This window comes from Podarcis raffonei, chromosome 2 (assembly GCF_027172205.1).
Source record: "Podarcis raffonei isolate rPodRaf1 chromosome 2, rPodRaf1.pri, whole genome shotgun sequence".
Classification (NCBI taxonomy): domain Eukaryota; kingdom Metazoa; phylum Chordata; class Lepidosauria; order Squamata; family Lacertidae; genus Podarcis; species Podarcis raffonei.
This window is the reverse complement of record NC_070603.1, coordinates 52,816,723-52,844,088: the sequence shown is the minus strand read 5'-3', so window position 1 is coordinate 52,844,088 and position 27,366 is coordinate 52,816,723. Positions and strand designations below refer to the sequence as shown.

At 45.2% G+C, this 27,366-nt stretch overlaps 1 protein-coding gene across 3 annotated transcripts in view; it reads left to right on the top strand.

Moving 5' to 3' along the window:
• The first annotated feature begins 8,099 nt into the window (after positions 1 to 8,099).
• Positions 8,100 to 27,366, top strand: part of BOD1 (biorientation of chromosomes in cell division 1) — a 66,203-nt gene continuing 46,936 nt past the window's right edge. For 2 of the 3 annotated variants that reach the window (XM_053376621.1, XM_053376622.1), the window contains exons 1-3: positions 8,100 to 8,303; positions 14,302 to 14,426; positions 18,590 to 18,784. In XM_053376621.1, the coding sequence (XP_053232596.1) occupies positions 8,112 to 8,303; positions 14,302 to 14,426; positions 18,590 to 18,784 (512 nt within the window). In that variant the 5' untranslated portion in view covers positions 8,100 to 8,111. Of the gene's footprint in view, positions 8,304 to 14,301; positions 14,427 to 18,589; positions 18,790 to 20,428; positions 20,620 to 27,366 lie in introns of those variants that run through there. The other variant, XM_053376623.1, reaches the window with a different exon arrangement.

Sequence of the window (27,366 nt, the reverse complement as noted above, 5' to 3'; positions counted from 1 at the left end):
TTGCCATTGGAATTTTTAGATGTTTTTAGATGTTTAGAAACTATGTTTGCTGTGGCTGGTTTTACTTTGCTTTATATTTCATGTTTGTGTTTTCTTTGTATGGTTTTAAATTTTACCCTAAACCACACGGAGAATCTTCATAAGTGGGCAGCAAAAACTGCAAATAGAGTAAATAATGAATAATAAAATAAAATAAAAGCCTTTCGGAAGAGAAACACACTTATTCTAGATTAATTGCTTCCAAGATTAACCCCTTCCAGAACTGTTTCCCCTTATGAATGGGGTTTAGAGTCAACATTTGGAAGCAAATTTTCCATAATTTCTCAAAAAGTAGTGAGCACATTTTGAGCAGTGTTTTATTCACCAAAGCCATGCGGATAAAAAATGAAATTCCTTGCCTCTTTCAATGCATGCTCGCAGTAGTATTTTGGTAATCCAGGGTGTCTTTGTGCTTGGGTTTAATTAACCTGGAGGGTTCTTGCAATCATGAATACAGATTAGAATTGCCACTCCACATCAGGAACAGTGAAAAATATCCAGCCATTCAACCCATCAGTTCCACCACACCACACACACACAACTGCTTAACCACTTTAATTTAGGAACTGAAGTGTGGTCATATTACTAATTAAAAACTATCACTATTAAGCAGTATTTGAGAATAACCCCTCTCCAGTGACTGAACTCTGGCTGTCTCTGCCTTTGCCACCTGCATGTAAATAAACAAGTAAACAAAAGAATTACATAGATTTCCCTGTGTGAGAGTAACATGTAAAGTTACCCATAGCTGACAGAGAAGAGGCAAAGGAACGATCAGGAAAAGTGGGTGTTTCAAAGCCCTCCAATGAGGAATAGCCATGGGACATAAGGAAGCTGCCTTCCACTATTGGTCCATCTAGCTCAGCGACATAGGCTGGTAATAGATCTCCAGGATTTCAGGCAGAGAGTCTCTCTCAGCCCAACTAGGAGATGCTGGTGATTGAACCTTGTGGTATGAAAAGTTGGGCCGCCCCAATCTATAGATGGTGTCTACAGAACAAGGCATTGCATTATGGGTAAATTAAGATGGTGAGCAGCCACCGCAGATGGGAGGCAAGTGAGGCTCCTATTCAAAAGCAGCACAGCTGCCTATCCACTGCTAAAATTCCACCCACAGGATCAGCAGAGAGAGCAATGAGTGGTGTTGCTGCTTCTGCTGCTATGAGTACAAAAGTGGTTGTGGCTGTGTGAGCAGGTGCTGGGCAGGCGATGGGAGCACCATTGGTAATACCATGCCAAGAGTTTGTTGGAGTCTGAAGCTGACCCTGACAACATGGCTGATGCCCTTTCCTCTGTTGCTATTTCTCCTTATCTACAGTATATTGAATAAACATGGGCATTACTCCAGCACTGCTCAAAGCAGTCATCAGCCAGGAAGATCAACTCACAAGTAACAGTTCCATTTTAGGATTGCTGTATCTCTGCTGACAGTTTCCCCCTCCTCACACACCCAGTTCATTTAGAATACCTTTTCTTTGAGAGTCCACAGCCTTTGTTGTTGTTCAGCTTTTTATTGCTGTGCAGCTCTTGCTAGTACCTTTGCGGTACAGAAGGTGACTGATACCTTCACAAAATAAGTAAATAATGCCTGCAGCACAAAAGAGGAAATGTTAAGATTGCAGCTTCACAGCCCCACCTGTCAGCACAATCCTCCTCCTCCCAGCTACGGCGCCAGAGGAATGTGTCGATTGAAATTGCCAGAGTTCGATAATTGTGTGTGACTGAGTGTGTTTGTGTGGGTGCATTACGGGCAGAGTTGCAGACACAACCTTCCCTCTTCTGCAACGATTTCCTATTGACATTCAGTCTGCATTTCAGCAGATACTATGCCTGGCTAAAGCCACCTATTCCAGATTTCTCTGTCTAATCATTGGCAAGGACAAAGCCTTTTGAAAGTCAGTAACTGACTTTTCAATTTCATGGCCAGAGGTTGTCAAGACAGTTTAGGAAAACCTGCCAATTATTTCTCCTGGGCACACAGTTTTACTGCCGATGTGAGGCACAGCAGTTCAAAAAGGTCTCCTTCCTTCTTAAAAATAAAATAAAATAAAGCACATCTTTTAACACGAAAGTTTCCTCCGTGCAGTTTCTGTGACTGAGCCCTTTTTATTTCCCAGATTCCCAGTAAAACGAACAAACCCAACACCATACTCTGGAGAAATGGCTTTGTTGTTGAGCCAGACACCAGTCCTGTCCATGGGAAATGATTACAGAAGGAAAGTCCCCAAAGGATCATTTTGCCTCAGCCACAAATGCCTTGCACAAGCAAGCAAGTCTCCTTCTTGTTCAGGAAATCATTGATAAAAAAGACCTTCAGGCTTTCAAAGAACAGTGGTTAGCAGTGGGCCCAGGGCTGAGAGGAGTGATGCAACTCTCATTTCTAGAAGTTACATGGCATGCTCGCTCACCACTGCCACCAACACTTCTCCTTTTCATGGCTGGGAAACTTCTACAGCCAATTCTAGCTGAGCCCATCTAGGGATGTTAGGATCTGTAAATTTTGGTTCTCTCCATTTCTCATTTTTCCAAACTTAAATTCATTTCTCCACATTTCTGCATTAATTTTTTTGAAAAATCACCAGTGGCTGACATATATACCACTCCCAATTTAGTCCCCTAGTGCACGGCTGGAAGTTCAGGAAGGATTATTGTGGGGAAAGAAGTGCTACTTGCCAATTTCAGGGATTTGTTTATCTTTCTGTTGTGTGGACTGTGCCCTCAAGTCTCAGTTGAAGCCATGGATGCTTCTGTTTGGACTTCTAAAGGATTGGCACTGAGCTGGCACAGATGTGATGCCACCTGGGGAGGTCAAATGCACAGAATCAGCCTGCAGACTGCCCCCCCATGCATGCCAACACAAACCCTTGTGCAAATATCACATTAGAAGGCCTAGTGTGGGACCCTTTGAAATGCCAAGTGAAAATTGGAGTTTAGTGTTCAGATCCCTTACCACCTAGGCCAACACTTGCATTCAGATCAGTCTTTTTCAGGGTATAGGTTTTATGCCTTTGAATGTGAGTATATCTCCCCCCCCCCCCACTGACAGATGGTGCTGGGTAGCTTGCACTGCTTCTCAGGGCAGCTGAATTTTAATCAGGCACCAAGGACTGTGCTTGCATGCAAAATTCTGCCTCCTGCCACCTGCTTCAGTAGTCAGAAGAGATGCTACTCCTGTACTTAATGTACACATTTGGGCTAATGGTCTATCAGCTACAATGACATCTAGTCATGGGGATAGATATACCTAAAAGTGACTCCCACAGCAGGAAAAATGTGCTGGCATGGCAGTTGAAATTGCCACCAGGAAGCTGTGAGCTCATGCACTAAATTATCCACATGAGTAAGCTCTCATGTGGGAGGTTTATTTTGCATGTTTGATCTGGCCTATAGTAAATATCGGTGACAAGTCCAAGAAACCAATCACCCTTCTAGCTTTACCCTCTGTGACAGAGGAGAACCAGAATGTTTTGTGAACTTCAGGGACAGCACACAACAGTCTGCTTGCTGCTTACAAAACGCTGTGAAACACCTGCAATTAAGAAACAACTCAGGAAAACCTTGTGCAGGCGGATGTTGCGAGCGATGGTGTCTGTGGTAATATTGATTAGGAAAACATCCATTCCTATGGCACAAGAGTTTAGTTCACATAAATTCCTTCCCCCTTTCTTCTACTACCTAAAGTCTTGACTCAGTCCACAGGAATGATGGATCAGTGCTCATAGGACTGAGGTGTCAAGCTTGCTCTTTTCCTTGGAACAAAACTCCAGTAGATCTCACAGTATCTGGAGGACCTGTTGATCTTGCACATTACAACCAATAACTGAGGCCCAAAATTTTCAAGGACTTCGTTGGCTTTTCCAGTTGAGAATGGCCCATTGGGCAAATGGGTGAGGCACTCTTCCACAAATCTCAGCCCACCTTCATATTCCTGCCTTCTTATTTTCATTGAGTCCAGGGAATGGCACTGCCTGTCATTTTACTACTCCTTAGTCTCAGTGTTGCCCTTTGTGGAACTGAGAAGAGAGGAGAGTGAGTGGCAAAACTAGAATGTAATTGGCTCTGGCTCCTTCTACTGTGGGACGCAGGTGGTGCTGTGGGTTAAACCACAGAGCCTAGGACTTGCCGATCAGAAGGTCAGCGGTTCGAATCCCCACGACTGGGTGAGCTCCCGTTGCTCGGTCCCTGATCCTGCCAACCTAGTAGTTTGAAAGCATGTCAAAGTGCAAGTAGATAAATAGGTACCACTCTGGTGGGAAGGTAAATGGCGTTTCCGTGTGCTGCTCTGATTTGCCAGAAGTGGCTTAGTCATGCTGGCCACATGACCCGGAAGCTGCACGCCGGCTCCCTCGGCCAATAAAGCAAAATGAGCGCTGCAACCCCAGAGTCGTTCGCGACTGGACCTAATGGTCAGGGGTCCTTTTACCTTTACCTTCTACTGTTGGCACCTCTGCCTTCCAACCAATCAGTCCCAAGGAGCACCAGCTACCACTGATTTTTCCAATCATTTCAGTAGGCTGCCAGGTAGCATTGTGTGCTTCAGTGCTAACATTGGAATCCAGACATCTGAATAGTGGGGGAGGTATACCCTTCTGTCTGAGGCACACCCGCCCTTCCCTGCAGGGCTTTTCCCCCTCCATCAACCACGTAAGATCCATGTTGGAAGTGTTCCTGTGTGTCAAGGGAGATGGAGAGCCATGGTTGCTGAGCTGTGCTGCTGCTGGCTGAGTGTTTGCATTTCACTCATCTTGTTCTTGCAAGGATTTATTCTCATAGATTAGTTGCCATGCAACAAGTGCACATTCACGTGACTCATAATCATCTGGGTATCCCCTGTGATAATTTGCGCATTATTATACATGCAAATTACCCAAAAAGGCAGTTAAAAGCAAGCTGGCTTTTGTGTTGCTGGAATTGAAATGTGGAGGTTCACAAGAGTACATCTCCCCAAATTGTAAAGCAGCCCTATTTACTGCTTACATGAGATCAAGGGCACAAGTCAGCGAAAGCAGGTGAATTTTACTACAGTATTTTTCAACCTGTTCTCAAAGCTACCAATTCAGAGCAAGCCTGCTCTCCACACCGCCCCCTTATTTAACAACTGTGAAGCTGCAGTACCCTCTCGTGGCCAGTTTACAAATCACACTTAGGGCTCATCAGCACAGCTTTTTAGGCACAGGTATGTGTCTGAGTACTATTTTATTTTATTTTTGCCCAGCTTTCCATGGGAAAACCTGCTCTTTAATGCTGAATGAGAACAAACAGAGATCCAGGTTTTTCATGGATTGCCATTTGCTCTGATTGGGTTTTTTGCAGGGAAAGCGCTGGAGGGGGGGAAATACTCAGACAAGGAGTTTTAAAGTGCAGACCTCTACCTAGAAACATGGCACAAGTCTGCATGATCCCTGAGTGACAACTGCAGACATGGCAGACATGTTAATTTAGTTCTCCTCCAAGAAGATCAGAGGGTTAGCCCATTTTAACCTCACCTTAACCCTGTGAGATGATTCAGGCTGAGAGAGGAAGGGTGACCCAATGGCATCCATGGCTGCAACTCCCAGTTAGTCTGCATTTTATAGTGAAGCAGCCTGATTCAGGTAGCGCAGTGGTCAGGGGTGGAAAGATGCAGGCAGTAACTCATGTCTGAATGGCATGGGAAGACTTTTAAAGAGTTGGTTCTAGTGGAGTGGAATTGGGGATCTGTTTCAGGCAGCATAATGTAGTGAGCAATGTCATCACACAGAAGCATTTAGGCTTTGCTGTGGGTACATTAGAAAATTATTTGGATGTAGATTAAGTGACTCTAAATGTTTTAGGTTGAGTTTAGGCATTAAGAAAATGGCTTTTAATTTGGAGAAGGGAGTTAGGAACATTTATGATATATACCCCACCTTTCTGCGAAATAACTTAGCTTGGTGTACATGGTGCCCTCCCCCACACTTTTATCCTTGTAAAAAAAAAAAACCTGTGAAGTAGGTTAAACTGATAGATAGTTACAGGCCCATCATCAGTCACTGAGCATAACAGCAGACTAAAAATTTGGACCCCTATTTCTCAGGTCCTAGTCCAACACTCCAACCACCACACCACTCTGGCTCAGCCTGCTGGTTCACACACACTACAATTGCTGAGGTACTGCTTGAGCTGGTAGCATATTAGCAGGTATGTTTTTATAATTTTTTAAGCAAAGCAAATAACACCAATTTTTCTATTAAGTCAATGCAAGACAAGCTGTTGCAGAGTAAATGAATATAGCAGGCAGAGAAGAGCCTTCAATGAGTGTTAAATGAGGGGCTCAGGTAGTCTTTCCTACAAAAAATGGGGGCTACATGTGTCCCTGTTTTCATCTGAAATGTTGGAGAACACTTTAAGTCAGCTCCAAGTCCTGGCGGGGTGCCCCCTTATATTGATGGCCTTAGCTAGCAGTCCAAGGGTAGCTAGCAGCTCCCATTTCAGTTCCCCACAATACCCCGGAGCACCTGACATGGTGTCATTCTGGGGCATCCTCGGAAATTAAAATGGAGGCACACAGCATGGAGGGCCCAAAGCTGATGTCAACGCTGGAGAGTCCTGCTGCCTTAGGACGCTGATGTTGGGCTAAGTTTCATTAGGACTCACCAAGCTTCAGAACTGGAAATGTTTTGAATTGCAGAGCTCAGCTTTGGTACGTGCATGCCAGTAACAAGATACTGCCTCTAAATATATATGGAGCGCATTTGCCTCACCACTGACCATCCTCAATCCTCCACCAAACATCTGAACTCTCCACCAGGTGTCTAGACTAGAGACAGGGCCCCTGGTGCAACAGGAAGTTCCACAGGGCTTACTTCTGAGCCGGCATATTTATGATTGTAGGGTTGCACACCCCAACAGCGCATATGCAACGTTTGTGGGGATATGCATGGATGAGAGAGCTAGGGACAAAGATGCACACACACAAATGCACACACACAAACTCAAGGGATTTGTCTTTCAGAGCGATGTCAGGTGAAAAAGAGGTTACTGCACCTTGAACAGTTGTGCAGAATGGAGCATTTCAGTCTGTCCTACAAGTAGCCCTGTCCTCTTTGGGGAAGAACCTGAGGGATGACTACTCTAAGTAACTTACACTAACGAGGATAAAATGAGTACTGTGATGTAGGTGTTATGTATTGACGTTCTCACCCTGGCCACCAGGAGTATTGTGTATGTAGTTTTCACTCAGGTCCACATCAGTTATTTTAGGCGGGAAACCCTGGGTTGTTGTTGCTACAATGTTGACAGCCGGTTGCTTTTACAAATAAAGAGCTGCTTTGAAGAATCGCTGTGTCGTCTATATGTTCACCCACAACTTAACAGTAGGGTTGTCATTATTTTGAAGAGCAAAAATGAGGACACATTTGCCGACTTCTACTTTTAACTATGGATCGCTATGACGATTCTCATTTTACATCCTCATGGAAAAGAGGACGTGTCCTGGGGGGGAAAGAGGACATATGGCAACCCTATGGGCAAGCGACTGACAACCAGAAAATCCTCCTGCTAAACGAGCAGTGCGGGCACATGAGGCCGGGGGTCGAGGAGGGAGTGCACAGCCCCGTCTTTTCTGGCCGCCCGAGGACTTGGGGGTCGCTCCCGTCTCTGCAACAATTGCAGCACTCAGGGCTGCTTTCCTTATCCCCGTTGCCCTTCCCATAGCTCATCCAGAACCCCACCCGCACTTGAATATTGGCGGAGCACGATGACTCCGCGCCAACCAATCCACAAATTTTGCAGGCTTTTGCAGCTGGGACAGCTGTCAGCGCGTCCCAACGGAGCCTGCCAGATGGCTATCGCGATAAAAGCCTCCTGGGAGTCTGCGCCCTCCTAGCCCAGAGAGAGGAGGCCTCTGATTCCCGGCATGCAGCGGGAAGGCATGACGCAAATGCTCCGCGACGGCAACGTCACCAACAGCTGCCGCGGCGCGATCAGCAGAGGGTGCCGCGGCGGCGGCGGCGGCGTTGCCACCATCGCCCCTGCAGCAGCAGCACCTGGCGGGAGCGAGGGCGGCGGCGGCGCTGCTGCTGTTCCGGCGGCCCGTCGGGCCGGGCGGGGGGATGGCGGAGCCGGGCGGGGCGTCGTCCGGCACGGGCGGAGGCGGCGGGAGCTCGTCGGGGCCTGGAGCCACGGACCCGGCCTCGCTGCCCCCTGGCGACGCGCAGCTCATCGCCCTCATCGTGGGGCAGCTCAAGAGCCGCGGCCTCTTCGACGCCTTCCGCAGGGACTGCCTGGCCGACGTCGACACCAAAGTAAGCGCCGCTCCCCGTTAGCAGCCGCGCGGAGGGTGTCTCTGCAGGATCGTAAGGGGAGGCCTCGGCTAAGGAGTTGCCAGGATTACAGGGATTTTTCTTTTTATTCCCTTATTCTCTCTTCTCCCTAGTCCCCACCCAGCCCCGTTATGGAGGAACTCGTCCCAGCCAACGGGGTCAGCTGCCAGGGGTGGCGAGAGTTGCAGTCGGCAGCATCAGGTCGCCCGGCTTCCCTGCCTCTTCGGCTGGGGTTGTGTGTAGGAGCCGACACACGAGTTCGCAGGAAAGCCATCTCATAGCCTGCACTGTATCCCCTCTAATCCAAACTCCCGGAGGTGGGGGAGCTTTGCTGGCTCTTGTGGTGTGGTCTATTCTGGGAAAGGTATACACAACCCTAGACAAAACATTTATTTTCCTTTGGTGGTCACATGGCTTGCACTCTTGTCTTAGAATCATAGAATCATAGAATCATAGAGTTGGAAGAGACCACAAGGGCCATCGAGTCCAACCCCCTGCCAAGCAGGAAACACCATCAGAGCACTCCTGACATATGGTTGTCAAGCCTCTGCTTAAAGACCTCCAAAGAAGGAGACTCCACCACACTCCTTGGCAGCAAATTCCACTGTCGAACAGCTCTTACTGTCAGGAAGTTCTTCCTAATGTTTAGCTGGAATCTTCTTTCTTGTAGTTTGGATCCATTGCTCCGTGTCCGCTTCTCTGGAGCAGCAGAAAACAACCTTTCTCCCTCCTCTATGTGACATCCTTTTATATATTTGAACATGGCTATCATATCACCCCTTAACCTCCTCTTCTCCAGGCTAAACATGCCCAGCTCCCTTAGCCGTTCCTCATAAGGCATCGTTTCCAGGCCTTTGACCATTTTGGTTGCCCTCCTCTGGACACGTTCCAGTTTGTCAATGTCCTTCTTGAACTGTGGTGCCCAGAACTGGACACAGTACTCCAGGTGAGGTCTGACCAGAGCAGAATACAGTGGCACTATTACTTCCCTTGATCTAGATGCGATACTCCTATTGATGCAGCCCAGAATTGCATTGGCTTTTTTAGCTGCCGCGTCACACTGTTGGCTCATGTCAAGTTTGTGGTCAACCAAGACTCCTAGATCCTTTTCACATGTAGTGCTCTCAAGCCAGGTGTCACCCATCTTGTATTTGTGCCTCTCATTTTTTTTGCCCAAGTGCAATACTTTACATTTCTCCCTGTTAAAATTCATCTTGTTTGTTTTGGCCCAGTTCTCTAATCTGTCAAGGTCGTTTTGAAGTGTGTTCCTGTCCTCTGGGGTGTTAGCCACCCCTCCCAGTTTGGTGTCATCTGCAAATTTGATCAGGATGCCCTTGAGTCCATCATCCAAGTCGTTGATAAAGATGTTGAATAAGACCGGGCCCAAGACAGAACCCTGTGGCACCCCACTAGTCACTCTTCTCCAGGATGAAGAGGAACCATTGATGAGCACCCTTTGGGTTCGGTCAGTCAGCCAGTTACAAATCCACTGAGTGGTAGCATAGTCAAGACCGCATTTTACCAGCTTCTTTACAAGAATATCATGGGGCACCTTGTCAAATGCCTTGCTGAAATCAAGGTAGGCTACATCCACTGCGTTCCCTTCATCTACCAGGCTTGTAATTCTGTCAAAAAACGAGATCAGGTTAGTCTGACATGACTTATTTTTCAGAAATCCATGCTGACTATTGGTGATCACAGCATTCCTTTCCAGGTGCTCACAGACTGTTTGCTTAATGATCTGCTCCAGAATCTTCCCTGGTATTGATGTCAGACTGACTGGGCGCTAATTATTTGGGTCCTCTCTTTTCCCCTTTTTGAAAATAGGGACAACATTTGCCCTCCTCCAGTCTGCCGGGACTTCGCCTGTTCTCCAGGAATTCTCAAAGATGACTGCCAGTGGTTCTGAAATCACATCTGCCAGTTCTTTTAATACTCTTGGATGCAGTTCATCTGGCCCTGGAGACTTGAATACATCTAGACTAGCCAAGTATTCTTGTACTATCTCCTTAGTTATTCTGGGCTGTGTTTCCTCTGCTGAATCATTTGCTCCAAATTCTTCAGGTCGGGCATTGTTTTCTTTATCGGAGAAGACTGAGGCAAAGAAGGCATTGAGGAGTTCAGCCCTTTCTGTGTCCCCTGTTTGCATTTCACCATCTTCTCCTCTGAGTGACCCCACTGTTTCTTTGTTCTTCCTTTTGCTACGAACATACCCATAAAAGCCTTTTTTGTTGCTTTTAACCTCTCTAGCAAGCCTGAGTTCATTCTGTGCTTTAGCTTTTCTGACTTTGTGTCTACACGTGCTGGCTATTTGTTTGAATTCCTCTTTGGTGGTTTCCCCCCTTTTCCATTTTTTGTACACATCCTTTTTTAATCTTAACTCAGTTAAAAGTTCTTTAGATAGCCACCCTGGCTTCTTTAGGCACCTTCCATGTTTCCGTCTCATTGGTATTGCCTGAAGTTGTGCTTTTACTATCTCCCTCTTAACAAACTCCCAGCCATCATGAACTCCCTTTCCTTTTAGTATTACTGTCCATGGGATCTCACCCAGCACTTCCCTAAGTTTTATGAAGTCGGCTTTCTTAAAGTCGAGAAATTGAGTCCTAGTATGCTTGGCTGCTCCTTTCCGCTGTATAGTAAACTTCAGAAGAGCATGATCACTCGCGCCTAATGATCCTTCCACTTCTACCCCACTAACCAGGTCATCAACATTGGTTAGGACCAGATCTAAAATGGCTGTTCCTCTTGTAGCTTCTCCCACTTTCTGGACAATGAAGTTGTCTGCAAGGCCAGTGAGGAATCTGTTTGACCTTATGCTCTTGGCTGAGTTTGACATCCAACAAATATCCGGGTAATTGAAGTCCCCCATTACTACTATCTCCCTTCCTTTTGCATGCTTGGCCATCTGTTCCAGGAAGGCATCATCTATGTCCTCCGTTTGGCTTGGGGATCTATAGTAAACTCCCACAATGAGGTCACTGTTATTCTTCTCTCCCTTAATTTTTACCCAAATGCTCTCACTTTGGCTTTGAGGTTCTAAATCTTGGATCTCTTCACAGGTATACACATCCCTGACATATAACGCCACTCCTCCTCCTTTCTTGTCTGGTCTGTTTCTCTGAAATAGATTGTATCCCTCCATTATTACATTCCAATCGTGGGACTTATCCCACCAGGTTTCAGTGATGCCTATTATGTCATATTTAGTTTGCTGTACCAAGAGCTCAAGCTCATCTTGTTTATTTCCCATACTTTGCGCATTAGTGTACAGACATTGAAGTCCATTAATCATTCCCCCGTGTCTCTTATTTAAGGATTTTTTCCTCCCACCACTAGGTCTGCGTGCTGTTTGCTCCATTCGGTCTATGACATTTGGATGATCATCTTCATCAATTGATAGACTCCTACCTTCAGGAGCACTGTCTCCCTCCCCCACATTAGTCAGTTTAAAGCCCTCCTGATGAGGTTTCTGAGATTTTTTGCAAAAACATTCCTACCAACCGTTGTGAGGTGCAGCCCATCGCTTGCCAGAAGTCCATCTTCAAGAAACTGCATTCCGTGATCTAAGAATCCAAACCGTTCCTGTTTACACCATTTGCGAAGCCAGTTGTTCACTTCCACTATTTTTCCCTCTCTCCCTGGGCCACGTCGTTCAACTGGGAGGACAGATGAGATGACAATTTGTGCATTTAATTGCTTCAATTTCCTGCCCAGAGCCTCGTAATCTCTTTTGATCTTCTGGAGGCTATTGCTTGCAGTGTCATTGGTTCCCACATGAACCAAGAGGAAGGGGTATTTGTCAGTGGGTTTTATGATTCCTTGCAGTCGTTCAGTTACATCTTGGATCTTAGCCCCGGGGAGACAGCACACTTCCCGAGACATCTTGTCAGGCCCACAGATCACTGCTTCTGTTCCCCTCAGTAGGGAATCCCCTATCACCACTACACGCCTCCTCTTAGGTCTGGTCGGGGTTCTTCCGTGAGCTGTCCGTTCCAAGGTCGCCTGCACATTCCCTGAAGACTGCCTTTGCTGCTCGTCTTCATATACCTGATCGACTGTAATGAGGGAGAGATCCTCAAATGGAGTCTGCTCTTCGTCTTCCATGCTAGGGGAAAGGACCTCAAAGCGATTGCGTATTTCTAAACAATCAGAGCGAACCCTGGGCCTCCTACTTCTTTGAGTCACGTTTCTCCATATATCTGGCTCCTGTGTTGGTGAACTAGCCTCCTTCTCAGGGGAGTCCCCTGTCTCCTCCTTGGTGGAGACGGTGTGCTCTGTTGCTTCCAAGAAGAGCTCCAGCTCTCTAATTCTTTGGAGCGTAGCTACACGTTCCTCCAGTTGCTGGACTTTGTCTTTTAAGAGGGCAATCAACATGCAATTGCTGCAGGTAAAGCTGCCTGCAACCTTTGGCAAGATGGCAAACATTGCGCAGGAACCACAGGCGACTGCAGCTGTTCCCTCACCCTCCATCTTGAGAAGGTGTCGTTGGGGGTGACTACAGCGGTCCTCCATCATAAAAAGCGTGAAGACAGGACAAATAAATCCCCCCAAATAAACCTATATCTCCCCCAACAAACGTTTGAGACTAGCTCCCCTAAATCTAAAAGATGGATCAAACTGCGCGCGCCGCTAGGCGCGCGCCGCTGCCCTACAAGAAACTCACACAAGAAAACCCTTTTTGTTCCTTCTTCAGCCGCTGCCCTACAAGCTCTGACAAGCTCCTCCCACAGCTAATCCCCTACCTCAACAGAAGCCCTGCCCCCTCTGACCTTTGCACAGAGAAAGCAGCTAATCAGCCACAAGAAACTCACACAAGAAAACCCTTTTTGTTCCTTCTTCAGCCGCTGCCCTACAAGCTCTGAAGGCTTTTATGTTTTATGTTTTGTGTCTTTTATGTTTTGTGCAAGTCAGAGTACAAGATACACCCATGTTAACATTCTTATGGGGTCACAGAGGTTTTGGAGCATCTTTGTAGCTTGTCCTTCTCTTATAACTTCCTGTATATGTTTCCTGGGGTGTGTGCTTCATTATTATTATTAGGAAACTCTCAAAAAGAATAAAATAAACCAAAATAAATACATTCCAGCCCATGTTACCACTGAAAGGACTATAACTTAGTGGTAGAACTAGAGCATCTGATTTGCAGGCAGAAGGTTTAATCCTTGGCATTTCCAGGTAGGGTTGGGAATGGTTCCTCTCTGAAACGCTGGAGAGCCATTGCCAATCAGTGTGGACAATACTGAGCTAAGTAGACCACTAGTCTCACTTGGCATAAGGCAGCCTTCTTTGAACATTGAGCAGACAAGCATCATATAGTGGTGCCCACATCAACAACATGGTTTTTTCCCTTCATGTTTTGGAAGTTAACCCCACTGCATTCAGTGGCCTACATGTAAATAGGTGTAAATGGTAGTCTTTCTAAGCCTTATAAAGGAGTAGGAGGAGGGTATGTTGGTCCTGTATTCCATCAAGATTTTCTGGGGGGTGCAGGTACATAGATATTGGCTGAATCTCATTGAACAGGGTATTTAAGTGTGTAACCCACAACAACTTAATTTTACCATGGCTTCGCATACACTGGTTGTAGTCTAACTGGAGTTTTATTCCAGGATTTGAATGACAGAGCTAGTTGATTATGGAAAAATCAGTTTAGGATATTCCAACTAAACATTAGGAAGGACTTTCTATCTATAAGAACTGTTTAACAGTTGAATGGACCAACTCAGGAGGTGTTGGAATCTTCTTCAACTCCAGCTGTAGTATACTTATTCTAAGGTGTGTGTGCTCATGTAATTTTTCACGGCTACATTCATAATTTGGTTTTTCATAGGTAAAAACAAACTTGCTAAAGGCAAATGACGCCAATCCTGTTGAAATTTAATTGTAGGGTAAAGAAGTGTGTTTCAGTGTGGTGTCAGTGGTCTGTGTGGATTTTGAAAGAAATACTTCAGGATTGTATTAATTGATCTATTTTGTTTAGCCAGCCTACCAGAATTTGAGACAGAAAGTGGACAACTTTGTGTCTACCCACCTGGATAAGCAGGAATGGAACCCAGCAATGAACAAAAACCAGTTGCGGAATGGCTTGAGGCAGAGCGTTATTCAGTAAGTAAAAGCTGCTAAAATATAAGTGACAATAATGAATTGTTTTTTAACTCATGAAGGTAACCTTCTACATTTGCACAAGACCCCTAAATTTTGATGGGATTGTCTAAGAAACACTTCTGGTAGATTGTGGCTCTCCATCCATTGAAATTACTCAAAATTTCATTGCTAATCAACACCATGTTTCTTCAGGACTGTCACTTGTGGCTGTCTAATGGAGATCTGCACGCATCCACAGCTTTACGAGGGAAAGAACATCTGATGAACCTGCAGTCTTAGTTCTGTTTGCTTTTACCAACTTCCAGCATGAGATACAGTAGCATGATGAGCTTAATGTCACTGGGGTTGGGTGCTGTCCAACAGAGTGAAGTAGTGTTTTGCTCCTTGAACTATTGCTGTAGTGTAACCAATCCAGTTCACTAAACACAACGTGTTCTTTGCAAACACATTCTTCCCTAATTTTGTTGAATGCCAGGCTGGGTTAGCTGTATGTTCAATGTACATAATTTTAATTTTATATAATAAGCTGCTGTGTTCCTGACTGATAGTGATAGGATTCAAGAAATGGTTATTGAAATGTGCTTAGAATGAGAGCGGGAGGTGACTTGCAAGCTTTACGGAGTACTTCCATGAAGTTGCTTGGAAGTCAGTCCCATTGTATGCAGAGATGCTTTTTTCCATATATGTGTGCATAGGGTTGCAGCCTTAATTTATTAATCTGTATTATGGCAGATTAGTTATTTAGAAGACTTGTAGCTTGCCTTTTGGCTACAAGAGGCCGCATGGTGGCGTACAAAATAAGTTAAAAACAAATACAGATATAAATCACAGTAATAGCACAATAAAATTAAAAAGAACTAAGTTAAAAACTAAAGCAGTACTGAAAATCAGCAGAATTCAAAGTTAAAATGATCCCCAGTGCCTGGTGAAATAAGGTAAAGGACTCCTGGATGGTCAAGGTCCAGTCAAAGGCAACTATGGGGTGTGGCACTCATCTCGCTTTTCAGGCCAAGGGAGTTGGCATTTGCACACAGACAGCTTTCTGGGTCATGTGGCCAGCATGACTAAACCGCTACTTGCACACAGAGGACTGTGACAGAAACCAAAGCGCACGGAAATGTCGTTTACTTTCCCGCCGCAGCAGTGCCTATCTACTTGTGCTGGTGTGCTTTTGAACTGCTAGGTTGGCAGAAGCTGGGACTTCATACAATTATTGAAGAAACCCTTCCTGCCAACCTTCTGTACCTCTGAAGGCAAGGAGTGCAAGGTCTCTGACAGTCATAAAACAGCAGACAGACTCTGGTGGAAGATGGTCCTTTGAATTGCCTCGCCTCAAATTATTTAGGAATTTATTGGTAATCACCAGCACCTTAAATTGTTCCTGGAAAGAGATCAAAAGCCAGTGTCTTCCAGTAAGCTGGTTACTACCTTTTGTACTTGCTAAAGCTTCCAAACAATTTTTAAGGACCACCTCACATGAAATATGCTGCAAAAATCCAGCCTGCATGTGGCCACATCTGCTGCTTCTTCAAAAAGGATGCAGCCAGCACACTAGTTGAATCAATGCAGAGACATGCAACAGCCAGATTCGCTTTAAACTGCACTTCCTTTAAAGGATCAGGTCCATAATCTAGGGGTGTTCCTTGATCTGGCACTGCTCCTGGATGCTTTGGTTGCTGCTGCACTCCTAGAGTACAGACTTTGGGGTGTTTTGCTGTTGTAGTGTTCAAGCAATAGTTCATTACCTCCATTGGATGAAAAAGAGAAAGCTGGGTGTTATATACATTTGGCAATATCATACGAAACTTCACCAGGAAGTGGTTTGACTATGACAATGCTATCGCTTGGACAACCCTTCCTGTGTTTTCAAACCATCCATTTCATCATCACCAAAGACTTAAGTTGAGAGTGTGCCTTGCTACATGTATCGATTGATGTCAAATTGAGGCAGCCCCATGGCTGCCATGAAAACCATGAAATCTAGAGGTGGTCTTGGCATGAATACTGGAGAAGCCTTCATTGGGGTGTACAGTCAGAAGTAAATGAACATGGGCTGTAATAATTATGATGAAGCTTAAATGTAAAAATGACAGGGACCATTCACAAAACAATATTGCTAAAATACCTGCCATCTGGGCATTGAGTGTTGGCATTAAGCTGTGAGTGTTGTCCATAGTTGCAGACAGTGAACCTATAGGGTCGTACATAAGTCTGTCTCAATGGCTGTATGACTCCATCAACATAGCTTACATGCTAGGTATTTCTCTTGTATGATAAGCTCATGGTAAGTTATTGTTGAAACATCCTGAGTTGCATTTATAAGCCATCTTCCTTGATGGAGGCATGTTCAGGTTAAAACCTATAGTTCCATAATTTTCAATTGTGAAGTAGGACAGTGAGGGCTCATCCACAGGTCCAAGTGTTTTTGCTCTCCGCCCCCCCCCCCCCCCGAAAACCTTTTATCACTAAATTGGAGCAAATGCCAGTATGGATAAAACACAGTTGTCGTTTGCTCCAATTCAGCAGTAAACAGTGGATTTCCCCAGGGCAAAGCAGCAGGGTAGCAGGTGGGGGTGAGCCTTGAGACAGTGGTTACTATGAGAGCTTTCCCCAGGCCATCTTGTCGTCAGATTCATGTGCCTCAGAAGTGGTTCAGCCATGGAGCAGAAGTTGCTTATGCATTGTGCTCCATCGATTCTGTAACAGGTTGTTTTGCTGCAAGCAGTCAGTGGCGGGGAGACATGCTAAGCTCGTCATGTCCTGGTTGACTTCCTTGCTCAGTTTTTGTATGGTTTCGAAACATGTTGTGTACACCACCAGCTGAGTTCTCTTTTGTTTGCCTTCATTAATTCTGGGGATGCACAAATGCAGACACTTCCAGACAGCCTGTTTAAATGTACAAATTTGGTTGTTACCCCATTTCTAGTGCAGTTAGCACATCACTTTTCTCACTGGAAAAAGTCTGGTAAGAAAAGTGATCGGAAATGTGGCTAGAAATTGTGGGACAACAACCCCTAGCTGGCAGTGCCATATAATCTCCGCACAAACATGAACGTTCAATAAACTGGTGTTGTATAACCTCCGCAAGTTTTGTATGACTATATTGGCATGAATGCTTTTCCAGCAGCCAGCCTGGAAGCTCCTTGTGTCTCCATCTGCTACTCTAAGTACCCAGGGGGCCCTGCGATGAGAGTATTGCTGCAGCTGTAGAGGGCCTGCCCACCAGGCTGGCAGCACAGCAGCACCAACCTGCATTGCACATAGCTGCCATTTTTAGTACGTGGCACAGTGCACAAGCTGCAGGAGCTGGAAGAGCGTTGGAACAATCTGACCCTGGAATTTGTGCCAGGCCAGGCATGCCCTTCATGGAGACCAAGTGTCAGAGACTTCAGATCTTCTTAAGAGCCCACGTAGACTCAAAACAATATTGGCTGTTTGGGTGTGTTTTTTCTACCCAGGCAGCTGCTTCCCAACGGCTGTGCAGTGTCTCTGTGTTTGCCTCCCCTGGCCTGTTGCAGACATGACTTAACCCCACCAGACAGCCCATGCCCTGCTCTTTTTATCCAGCACAGCCTTGAAGTAATAAGTCGCTTTTTGGTTTCTGACACTGTTCCCAGAAAAGCTCTTTGTCTTATGTTGCTTGTGTTTATTTTTGTTTGTCTTGTAAAAAGTGCCGGTGTGTCTAGACTGGCAGATGTGGGGAGCAGCTGATCGTGGCAGGTCCTGGGGTGAAGGCCGCCTTTCTGCTTTTTCGTCATAAGTGCACTAGCCAAAAAGATCACCTCCCCTCATATCCCGCCTATCTTCTCCAGTGTGATGTTTTTTCCTCTTGTTGATGCCAAGTCAGGTTTTATTTGCTGCTTTGTGTGCCATGGACACCCTGCAGTGGCTCCCACCCAGCATACATTTTTTTAAAGCAGTTGGGTGAGCAGATGTCTGCTGCAGGTTCTGCTGGAGCCCTCAAAGGCAGCTGGTTCAAACCTCTTGGTTTTCTTTTCACCGGGTAGAATGCCTGTCTAGTGATACAGGAGCTACCAAAAGAGCCATAGTTCACACCATGTTAATGCTAATTGCAGCTGACATGACGGCTGTGGAGGGCTCCAGTGGGGGGAAGAAGGGAAGCTTTCTGGAGGAGCTGAATGACTCCTTTGTCTCTGCCCCAGGTCGGGGATGCTGGAAGCTGGAGTGGACAGAATTATTTCTCAGGTGGTGGATCCAAAACTAAACCACATCTTCAGGCCGCAGATAGAGAAGGCAATTCATGATTTCCTGGCTGCACAGAAGAAAGAGGACTCGGTGCCAGCTCCTCCCCCGGAGCTGGAGAGTCAGGATCCTTCCCCTCCATCTCAAGATGCCTCGTAAGGTCTGGTATTGCTGCTTTTCTCCCTTCCCCATCTGCATGCACTTGCAGCCCTTTTGTGTCATCACTCATGTGACGAATGTCAATGGCACTAGCTAAAAGGCCAGAACATGCTGGGCTAGTGCCAGAATTGCTGCGAGAGGAAAGAACAAGCTGTGATCTTTCAAGATCACAAGCCTCCTTAACGGAATATGATTAGAAACTTCACTTTATTCTTCTTGGCTTCTTTTCTTTTTAGCAGCAATGCACCTTCAAATAGGCTATGGACCTACTTGGATTACTGAGGAACTGCTTGGGCACAGAAGAGTAAAAGATATGCATGAGGAAGATGCTATCTGGAAGATCTGGGAGCAGAGGCTGGCTCTAATGAGAGTCCATTAATTCTGTGGACCAAGCAGTTCTTGGAAAATGGGGAGAGCTACTTTAGTTTATTTGCAGAGGCATCCTGCTTTGGTTGATTTAAAGTGCAATCTTATGGATGTAAAGCTACAAGCCAGGCAAGCTGTCTGAATAATAAAAATTGCTAGTGGCGTTCTTCTATCCCAAGATGCCATACTTGGCACTACAAAACTCAACATTCTGCATCAAGAAGTAAACAGCTTTGAGGGTCAAGCAGTACATAAATTTTATAAAATAAATTAAGTGATGGATTCTGCTAGGGATCATAATTTTTATTGCTTTGTATCCTCTCCTGGTCACATAAGCGTTCTGAGGTTGTACCATCTTATCCTCTAGGTCTGCCTCCCACAGCCTGGTGCTGTCCAGATGTTTTCAGCTATAATTCCCATCAGCCCTAGCCAGTGATCAGGGATGACTGGAGTTGCTGTAAATAACTTCTGGAGGGCACCAGGTTGCAGAAGGCTATTATAGCGTGCATGACCTCTGCAGAAGCCAAATGGCCATGGAAGAAATGGATCGGGCAGTTTGCCATCTCTTGTTAATAGAAGCCCACCAGCAGATGTCCTCTGTTCATCAGATCTGACTTGCCCTTCTGTAGATGGGTTGACTGTGAGTGGACAGGTGGACAGGCACAGGTCCTGGCACTCTTCAATGCAGAGGAGATGGACTAGTGTGCAGAGGTCCAGAAGTGGAGAGAGACGGGAAAGGGCTGGTCTCTGACATCATGCTTTATGTGCCTCCAAAGTCTAGTGCAAGGTCTGACCCTCTTCTGGGCTCAAAAGAAGGGTGGAGATTCTCCCTGACATCACACTGTGCATTGGAGGTGCTCTGAAGCTGCCATCTTTGCTGTTTTCAAGCCTCTCATTACTTGCCACAGTGTTGGGGATGGGATCCTGCCCCTCACTGATAACCACAGCTTGGTTCTCTGCCCTTGTGCCAGTGCTGAAATTATGTCTTATTGCCACTGCATGCTGGTGCACAGGATCAAGCTGAAGACAAACTGTGCAACCAGGTTTAAGGTGGATTCAAGGCCCTTTTTGTTTTTCCACTACTAAACTTAAATCATGCAACTTTGTGGTATTTGGTGGCTTCAGTTTTTGTATGCTCACATGAAACTCCCAACTAAAACTTTAAATCCCAAAAAGGTAGCCGTCTCAAAATTGGTGCAAGTAACTTTATAATTAACCAGCAACTGTCTTTTAACTTTACATTAAGCACTAATTGTTGTCTATTCCTTTTGCAGAGCATTTCTGACGTTAAAGCGGCTGCAGTTGCAGAACCCAGACTGAATCTGGCAGTGGGCTACATACATATCTGCAGGAATACAGTTTATCAACCGTGGCTGAAGGGAGGTTTTGGCAAAAGTCATGTGGTTTCTACGTAGTGCAGAGGGATTGGTTAAATGTTGAAAATGTATTGCTATGGGCAGAAGTAGCATGTGTCTTCACTAATTCTGTATTTGGGGGATTCTTGCCACCTTTGTGGAAGCAGTAGGGTGAAAAATGGTTCTGGTGTGATATTAGTGAAATTGACGGTGGTTGGGATGTAGCAATAGGAATAAGGGGGTTTGGGGTATGCTTGGTTTCCTGGGAGGCTACAGTCTTTCTAGAGGGGTTTGGACAAGGGAGCGTTCAATGTACGAGCATGAAGCTGATCATTTACCAGCAAAGGATCACAGAGTACTAGATGCTTACTTAAATTCAGTAATAACTCACAGTGCCCACCTACCTCTGACACAACTGTATAAATGGTCCATTGTTGGCTTTCTGGGTATATCTAGGGGCAAGCAATCAAGCCTCTGTCAAATTTCTGGAAGTGGTATGCACCATGTCTTGCAGCTCGGCTCTTTGGCCAGGCTGATCAAGAAAGTGTGTCAAAGTGAGTGTGGAGCAAGAGACTTCTTTTGTGAGCCTTTCAACCGAGGGAATGTTCTCTTGCCTGTGATATTCTTCAGGTGCCTGTTAGAAGCTGCTTAGAGGGTTGCATAAGCTCTCAAGTAGGCATTTGTGCTCAAGTATTTGACTAGCAAATATCCAGAATTTTTTTATAATAAAATACTAGAAAAGCCTAGTTGTGTGAGAGATTTTCTTTCGATACAGTTCTTCTCATACCCAGGAGGTGATGTGCCAACACAGTGGTCTCCACTGAAAGATAATTGTCCACCTTGAATTTCTTCAGTGTCTATCAGGTTGCAAAGCTTTTTTTAAAAAAATTAACGTCTCGACATTTGAATTACTATTAACATCACATTGTGTTTCCTTATAGCAGTCCCTTCACTGTGACTAGAACATAGTACTCTCTATAGAAAGCAGCGCATGAATATTTCTAATATTCACAGAACAATCCAAAGCCTGGCTGGGGAGCAGTTAGGCAGAGCTGAGCAGTGGATCAGCAACCACATCTGAAGCTCTGCCACTTGTACCAGCCAAAGTGGGCAATTTTGTTAGTGATTTTTGCTGCACCAGCTCCAAGGTTGAAATGAGAGACCCCATTTGAGCCCCCTCTCAAGGGAGATGGAGCAGCTTTGCCTCCTTGGCTGACTGTTCCGCCTCTTTCCTTATAATGATTTAAGTCAAGGACCTACACTTGCTACCTCAGCTGCCTGCATTTTTCAGGGGGCACAGCAGTGGCCTCTGCAGTGGGGGGGGGGGGCGCTGCTGGCAGAGCTTCCAGCAGCCCAGGTCTCAGGGTTTAGGATTGCTCTGTAAGGAAGCAAGTGATAGGAGAACGCACAGAGGTGTTATTTAAGGGTGGGTTTTTTTAACATTTTAAGAGGCTGCAAGCTTTGGAAATATTAAATGTAAGAGTCAGTAGGGGAAACTTCCTGACACTAATACAAAGGAATGTGTTAGCTTCAAGCAATTTTTTTGCACAGTGTATTTATTTATTGTGTTCTGAACTGTTTTGAACATTGTTAATTATTGTAACTCACCGTGGGATCTTAGGGTGAAGAAAGGTAATAAATAATAATAATAATAATAATAATAATAATAATAATAATCAGCAGCTTTGGGAGATGGCTACTGCTTTTCAGTTGTAACAGAAACTCTTGTGTATCTGCCTAGAAAACAGTTGACACCAACAGAGTTTCTGTCGAGACGTGTCTTTGCCCATGCACCTGAAGTTTGTGCACCTAGTTCCAAATGATGACATGAAGGATCATCTCATTCCCTTATATATCCAGTCGATCACTGTGCTTCGTAGGTGAGGGCATCCTGCAGATACTGTCTTACCAGGAGGTCCAAGATTGGGATTGGACCTATCCTTTAGAATTTCCTCCTGTTAAATATTAGACAGGTGCCTTTTCTATTGTTTTTCCCCAGCACCTACTGAAGACCTTCCTCTCTTAAGTAGAGGGCTTTCCCAATCTGCATGTGTTGAAATTGTTTTTAAAATGTTTTAATTGTTTTGTGGCTTGTGTATTTGCTGTCCTGGGCTGCTTTGGGAGGACGATGAGAGACAAATTTAATTACTGAAATATAAATCCAATAAATAGTGGCAAAAGGTAGAACAGGAGGAATTCTCAATTGCTTTAACAATAGAAGTAACAAAATGGCCCCCTGCCCAAATTATATTGCTGAAATGAAAGTATGAAAGCTTGGTCTGACCAGGAGTAGATTTGTGTGTGGAAGGACTGTGAGCCCTGCTCAGTTCTGGCACTCCTGGGCTTGGAATTATTTAATTCTAAGTTTGTGCCTTTTATACCAGGTTCTATTTGGTGGGTCTCAGGGTTCTAGGTCTGTTTTTGACGATGTTATACTAGAGTAAGTATTTGTAAAGTGATATTCTAATTTTGGTAGAAGGCTTTGGATTCAGTTAGAGTAGAAGTGTATACGTCTGGTTTTGATTTGGATTTCATCTCAAAGGTAGGGTATTTTTAGAAATGGGGATGGGGGTTGGTTTATAAAAGTACAAGTTGCTGTATCAGAAGCATAATGCACCTGCACTAGATTTGTAAAAGATATTCATCCACTTCATCCTTTCTTATCCACGCTTTCTTTATGCCAGCCTCAAATCTCTGCTTCAGCAACCTTGAATTGAAAACTGGGGAGAAGGGAGTACTTCTTGACTCACGTGAGCCATGTGAAAGTACTGGTTGCCCTTAGCCAATTTTTTGGCAGGTTACAAAGTGTCCCAGTCATTTGCCAATCCCTTTCACTGACCTGTGCAGCCTGGCCCCTGTGGCTGAATATAATATCCAGTCCACGGACCTGGCTTCTCCCAAGCCTATTTCCCCTCTCCCCTGCCCATATATGACCATTATTTAATCTTGTTTCCCCTCCTTGTCCTTTCATAGCAAGGTCCTTCACCTTGTGGGTATCCTGCAGAGACTTGGACTATTCTAGCAGAGTAGCTCCTGGCAGCAGGCAGCTTCCTGTGCCATTTTTTTGCTTTCTTGGTTTCTCTCACTAGCGTGGTATGGGAAATGCTTGCAAAGAGATGGAGTGCAAATGCTCAGCTTTCACAGGAGCCTGATGACACCTTGGCTTCACACTTGGGACTTCCTTTTGTCCATCCCAGCATATGCAGGAAGCAATACTGTTGAAAGGCTATACATGGCTTAAGAGGAGGGAGAAGACTTGGAGGAAGGTCATAAGAACGTTGCAAGTTGCCTTGTCCTGAGTCAGAGCACTCGCTTGTCTAGCTTGGAATTGCCTGTGCTAGGCATGGGGAACATGTGGCCCTCCTCCAACTTCCAGCAGTGCCTGCTGGCATGGGCAGTGGTCAGGGATGATGAGAGTTATAGTTCCAACATCCAGAGGACCATATGTTCCTTAGCCCTGGTCTACACTGAATTTACAGTGGCTCTCCAGGGTTTCAGACAGGTGTCTTTTTCCAGCTTTATGTGGAGATGTTCTATGAATCATTGGTTATTTACTTTGGCTCTTAAGGGGCAAAATGCAATCATCTAAAAATTCTGACACCACCTTGCATTGCCTCTGAGGAACTAAACAAATAAAGGCACCCAGTGTTGATGAGAAGTCACCAAAGAAGCTGTCTTGCATTTAACTAATGAATGCAGATCTGGTTTCCTTAATCTTTATTCCATGCTGCTAGTCAAAAGAGCAGAATTGGGGAGCTGGTTGTGCATGATCTTTTATCAGACCCTGGATTTCTACGGCATAGAGGAGGAATAAGTTAGAACTTATGTATTCCAAGGCCCTTGTGTAGATGGTGGTGAAGGGTTTAATAGCGTTGTAAATCTGGCTGTTGGCTGAAGTCTGTCCCTAAAAGCAGCATCACACTTCACACAGTGAGCATTTCTGCATTCCCACCCGTGTTAATTAATGGGGGTTAAATTTGGAAGGACATGCATACTTCTTTTAAACACTTGAGAGCACATTTCCAGGAAACCTGGACACACATTATTAGCAGCTAAGCTAAACTGCACCAATATGGTGTCTTCTACTAGGCACAGTCATGCTGTCTTTTGAGTTGAGTCTCAGCTACCTATCTTTGTTAAGAGTCATTCTTACCCAAATTGCCCTTGGCTTAGACCATCTAGAGGAGTTTATTCTGTTCAGTTGATGCCACGTTTTCCATCCTTCTACCCTGTCCTGTCGTATTTTGAGATGGTAAGTGCTTGGGTGAGGACATCCTAGAGGTGAAATGACTAGAAGTGGTAGGCCCAAGTGATGCTGGGTAGAAGAAAAGGAGACCCCTTTTCATGGTTTCTGAGAGATTTGAAAGAGTAGACCAGCCAATGAGAAGAGAGGAAGGCAGACTCCCAATTCTTCTGACATGTTACCATTCGAAAGAATCATCCTGGGTGAGTATACCTGCCTAACAGTTTAAGAAAGCAATCCTAGTCCTACACATGTTTAGAAATAAGCCATTTTAGGTGCTGGGGCTTGCTACCAAATCAGTGTGCATGCTAAGACTGCAATCCTAACTGCATTTAATTGAAAGTACCATTGAATTTGATTTATTGGAAAAGCAAATGTGCTTAAGAATGCAGTGCAAAGCCAAAAAGTAATGGGCCCACTCTGTCTGGCCTTTAGCCCCCACTGAAGCATCTTGGAAAAGTTGCTGACTTTCTTCTGTCTCCTTGGAAAACATCCCTAATTATTCCACAATGAAAAACATGATGCAATTTAATATTTTAACATCTAAATATTTAACATTGACAGTGGAAGCCTGTTTTACAGCCATCCAAGTGGATTGCCTAGGGCAACAGTGAAGGACATTTAGAGCAGCCGGTTTTATTTATCTGTGTCATTCGTATACCACCCAGCTAATGTCCTCTGAGTGGTTAACAATAAGTTAAAAACCACAAAAACAAACAAGAGTCTCTAAAATTAATAAAATCACCCGTGCTAAAAAACTGAATACATAAATTAAACCACCACCAGCAAACTTACACAGCACAGCTAAGTATTGGAGATCTTAAAGTTCCTGGGGAAATAAAAAGGTTTCATGTCATACCAAAAAACTAGGGGAGCTTCTCTGTGGACGATGTTTCATAATCAGGGCACCCCCACCAAAAATGCCCTTTCTCTTGTAGCCACCAGTCATAGCTCAATGGAGGGCACTGAGAAGAGCCTCTGAAGATTTAGGGCCCAGATAGGTAAGTTTACAGCATTTGAATTTCTTTCTGTATAAAGGCTGAACCCCCACAGCTGCCAAGGCAGCCATTTTGTGGCTATGCCCTCAACGCTTTTTCAAATTTCCAAATATTGGGTCAAAAAGATTGGGAACCCCTGATACAAGTTGATCTATTGACAACAGCTGAAATATTTAGGTGGTCTCGTGGGTGACATGATTGTCACTTTTTCCAGCATTCCTGGGAGCAAAGTGCTTAGGTGTGTTTTGTGGTACCCAGGGACAAAGGAGACACAAAATGGATGAAGCTTGGGTCTTAAACTAGATGTATTCTTGGGTAACATGAAATACTTGGAGATGATAGATGATGATGATGATTGTTATTATTATTATCCTTGAAGTCCCCCGTCCCCCCCAGATTTCCAAGGTTGTGAATCTTGTAACCTTAAAGGCATCCTCCATGACCACAGGCCTTCTTATAGGAGCATCCTTTCATATTCTTAGTGACTTCTTGGAAATCTGGATAGAAGGCTTTCAAGGACTCTTTGATTTAATGTGCTTTGTTGTTGGCATCTGTCTGTCTCAAAAGACAATGGAGTGCACCTCCGGGAGTGAAGTCAAACTGCTGTATTAGCAGCACTGAAGGGACCTCCCCAGGGCACAAGCCTGGGCAATGTGTATGGAGGTCCTGGGCTGCCCAGATATCAAGACCCCTCTCTCGGCCTCCCTGATGTGGTCCAAAGGAAAGCAGAGCAATACATTTGGCAGGAGCTTGGCTTGCCAGAAAGAGGTATGCAAGGCACCATCCAAGCATCTTAGGGAGTCCACTCTGGATTTGTGTAGGGTTTACTCCTTAGCTTTTCTCTTTTTTTGTCCTGAAGATATCCCACAAGGCAGAGGAGGTTTAGGATCGAAGTTTTCCTTCTAGGTGGGCTACTTTCCCAGTTGACAAGCCCCATCCGCCCCTCACTTCCCTCTACAGCATGTGCAGAAATGGCCGCCTTGACCATTGGATCCACTCTTGGTTTTGTCCACCAGAGCCTGTCTTCTCATGCAGGGGAAGTCCCTAACTCACCAAGGGTTTGAGACCCATTGGCTACCCTCTCCTGGTTTGGCTGGCCAGTTGAAGCCATTCTCAGGGTGTGGCTGCTATTGCATACTGACAGCTTCTAGGAACCTCAAGTGAGAGCTGAGTGCAGGGTGGGGACCAAAGGTGTACAGACTACCCCAGAAGGAGCATGATGTGTCTCCCACCAGAGGTACTACCCCTCCCCTAACACTCCATGCACCCCAGTGTTCTTTAAATGCTTAACATTAACTACACTTCACAAAATACCGCTGCACTGAACCTGTATTTGTCATGGTTCTCTTAGCTGGCTGTCATGCCAAGTGAACTCTAGCTCCGTAAACTAAGCATACTCACATGGAAGTAAGTCTCATTGATTATTTTTTTCAGTTGGACTTGTAAGTGTGCTTAGAATGACAGTTTACATGATATTTCTGGAGCAAGAGCCATGTATACAAAGTAAGTGGAGCCATCACACAGAGAAGGTCATTGAGTTGGCAGTTTTACATGCGTCTCTGATGTTCTCTTGGGTTTTTCTCTTTTCAGCGCAGCTCAGGAGTGGGAAGGGTTTC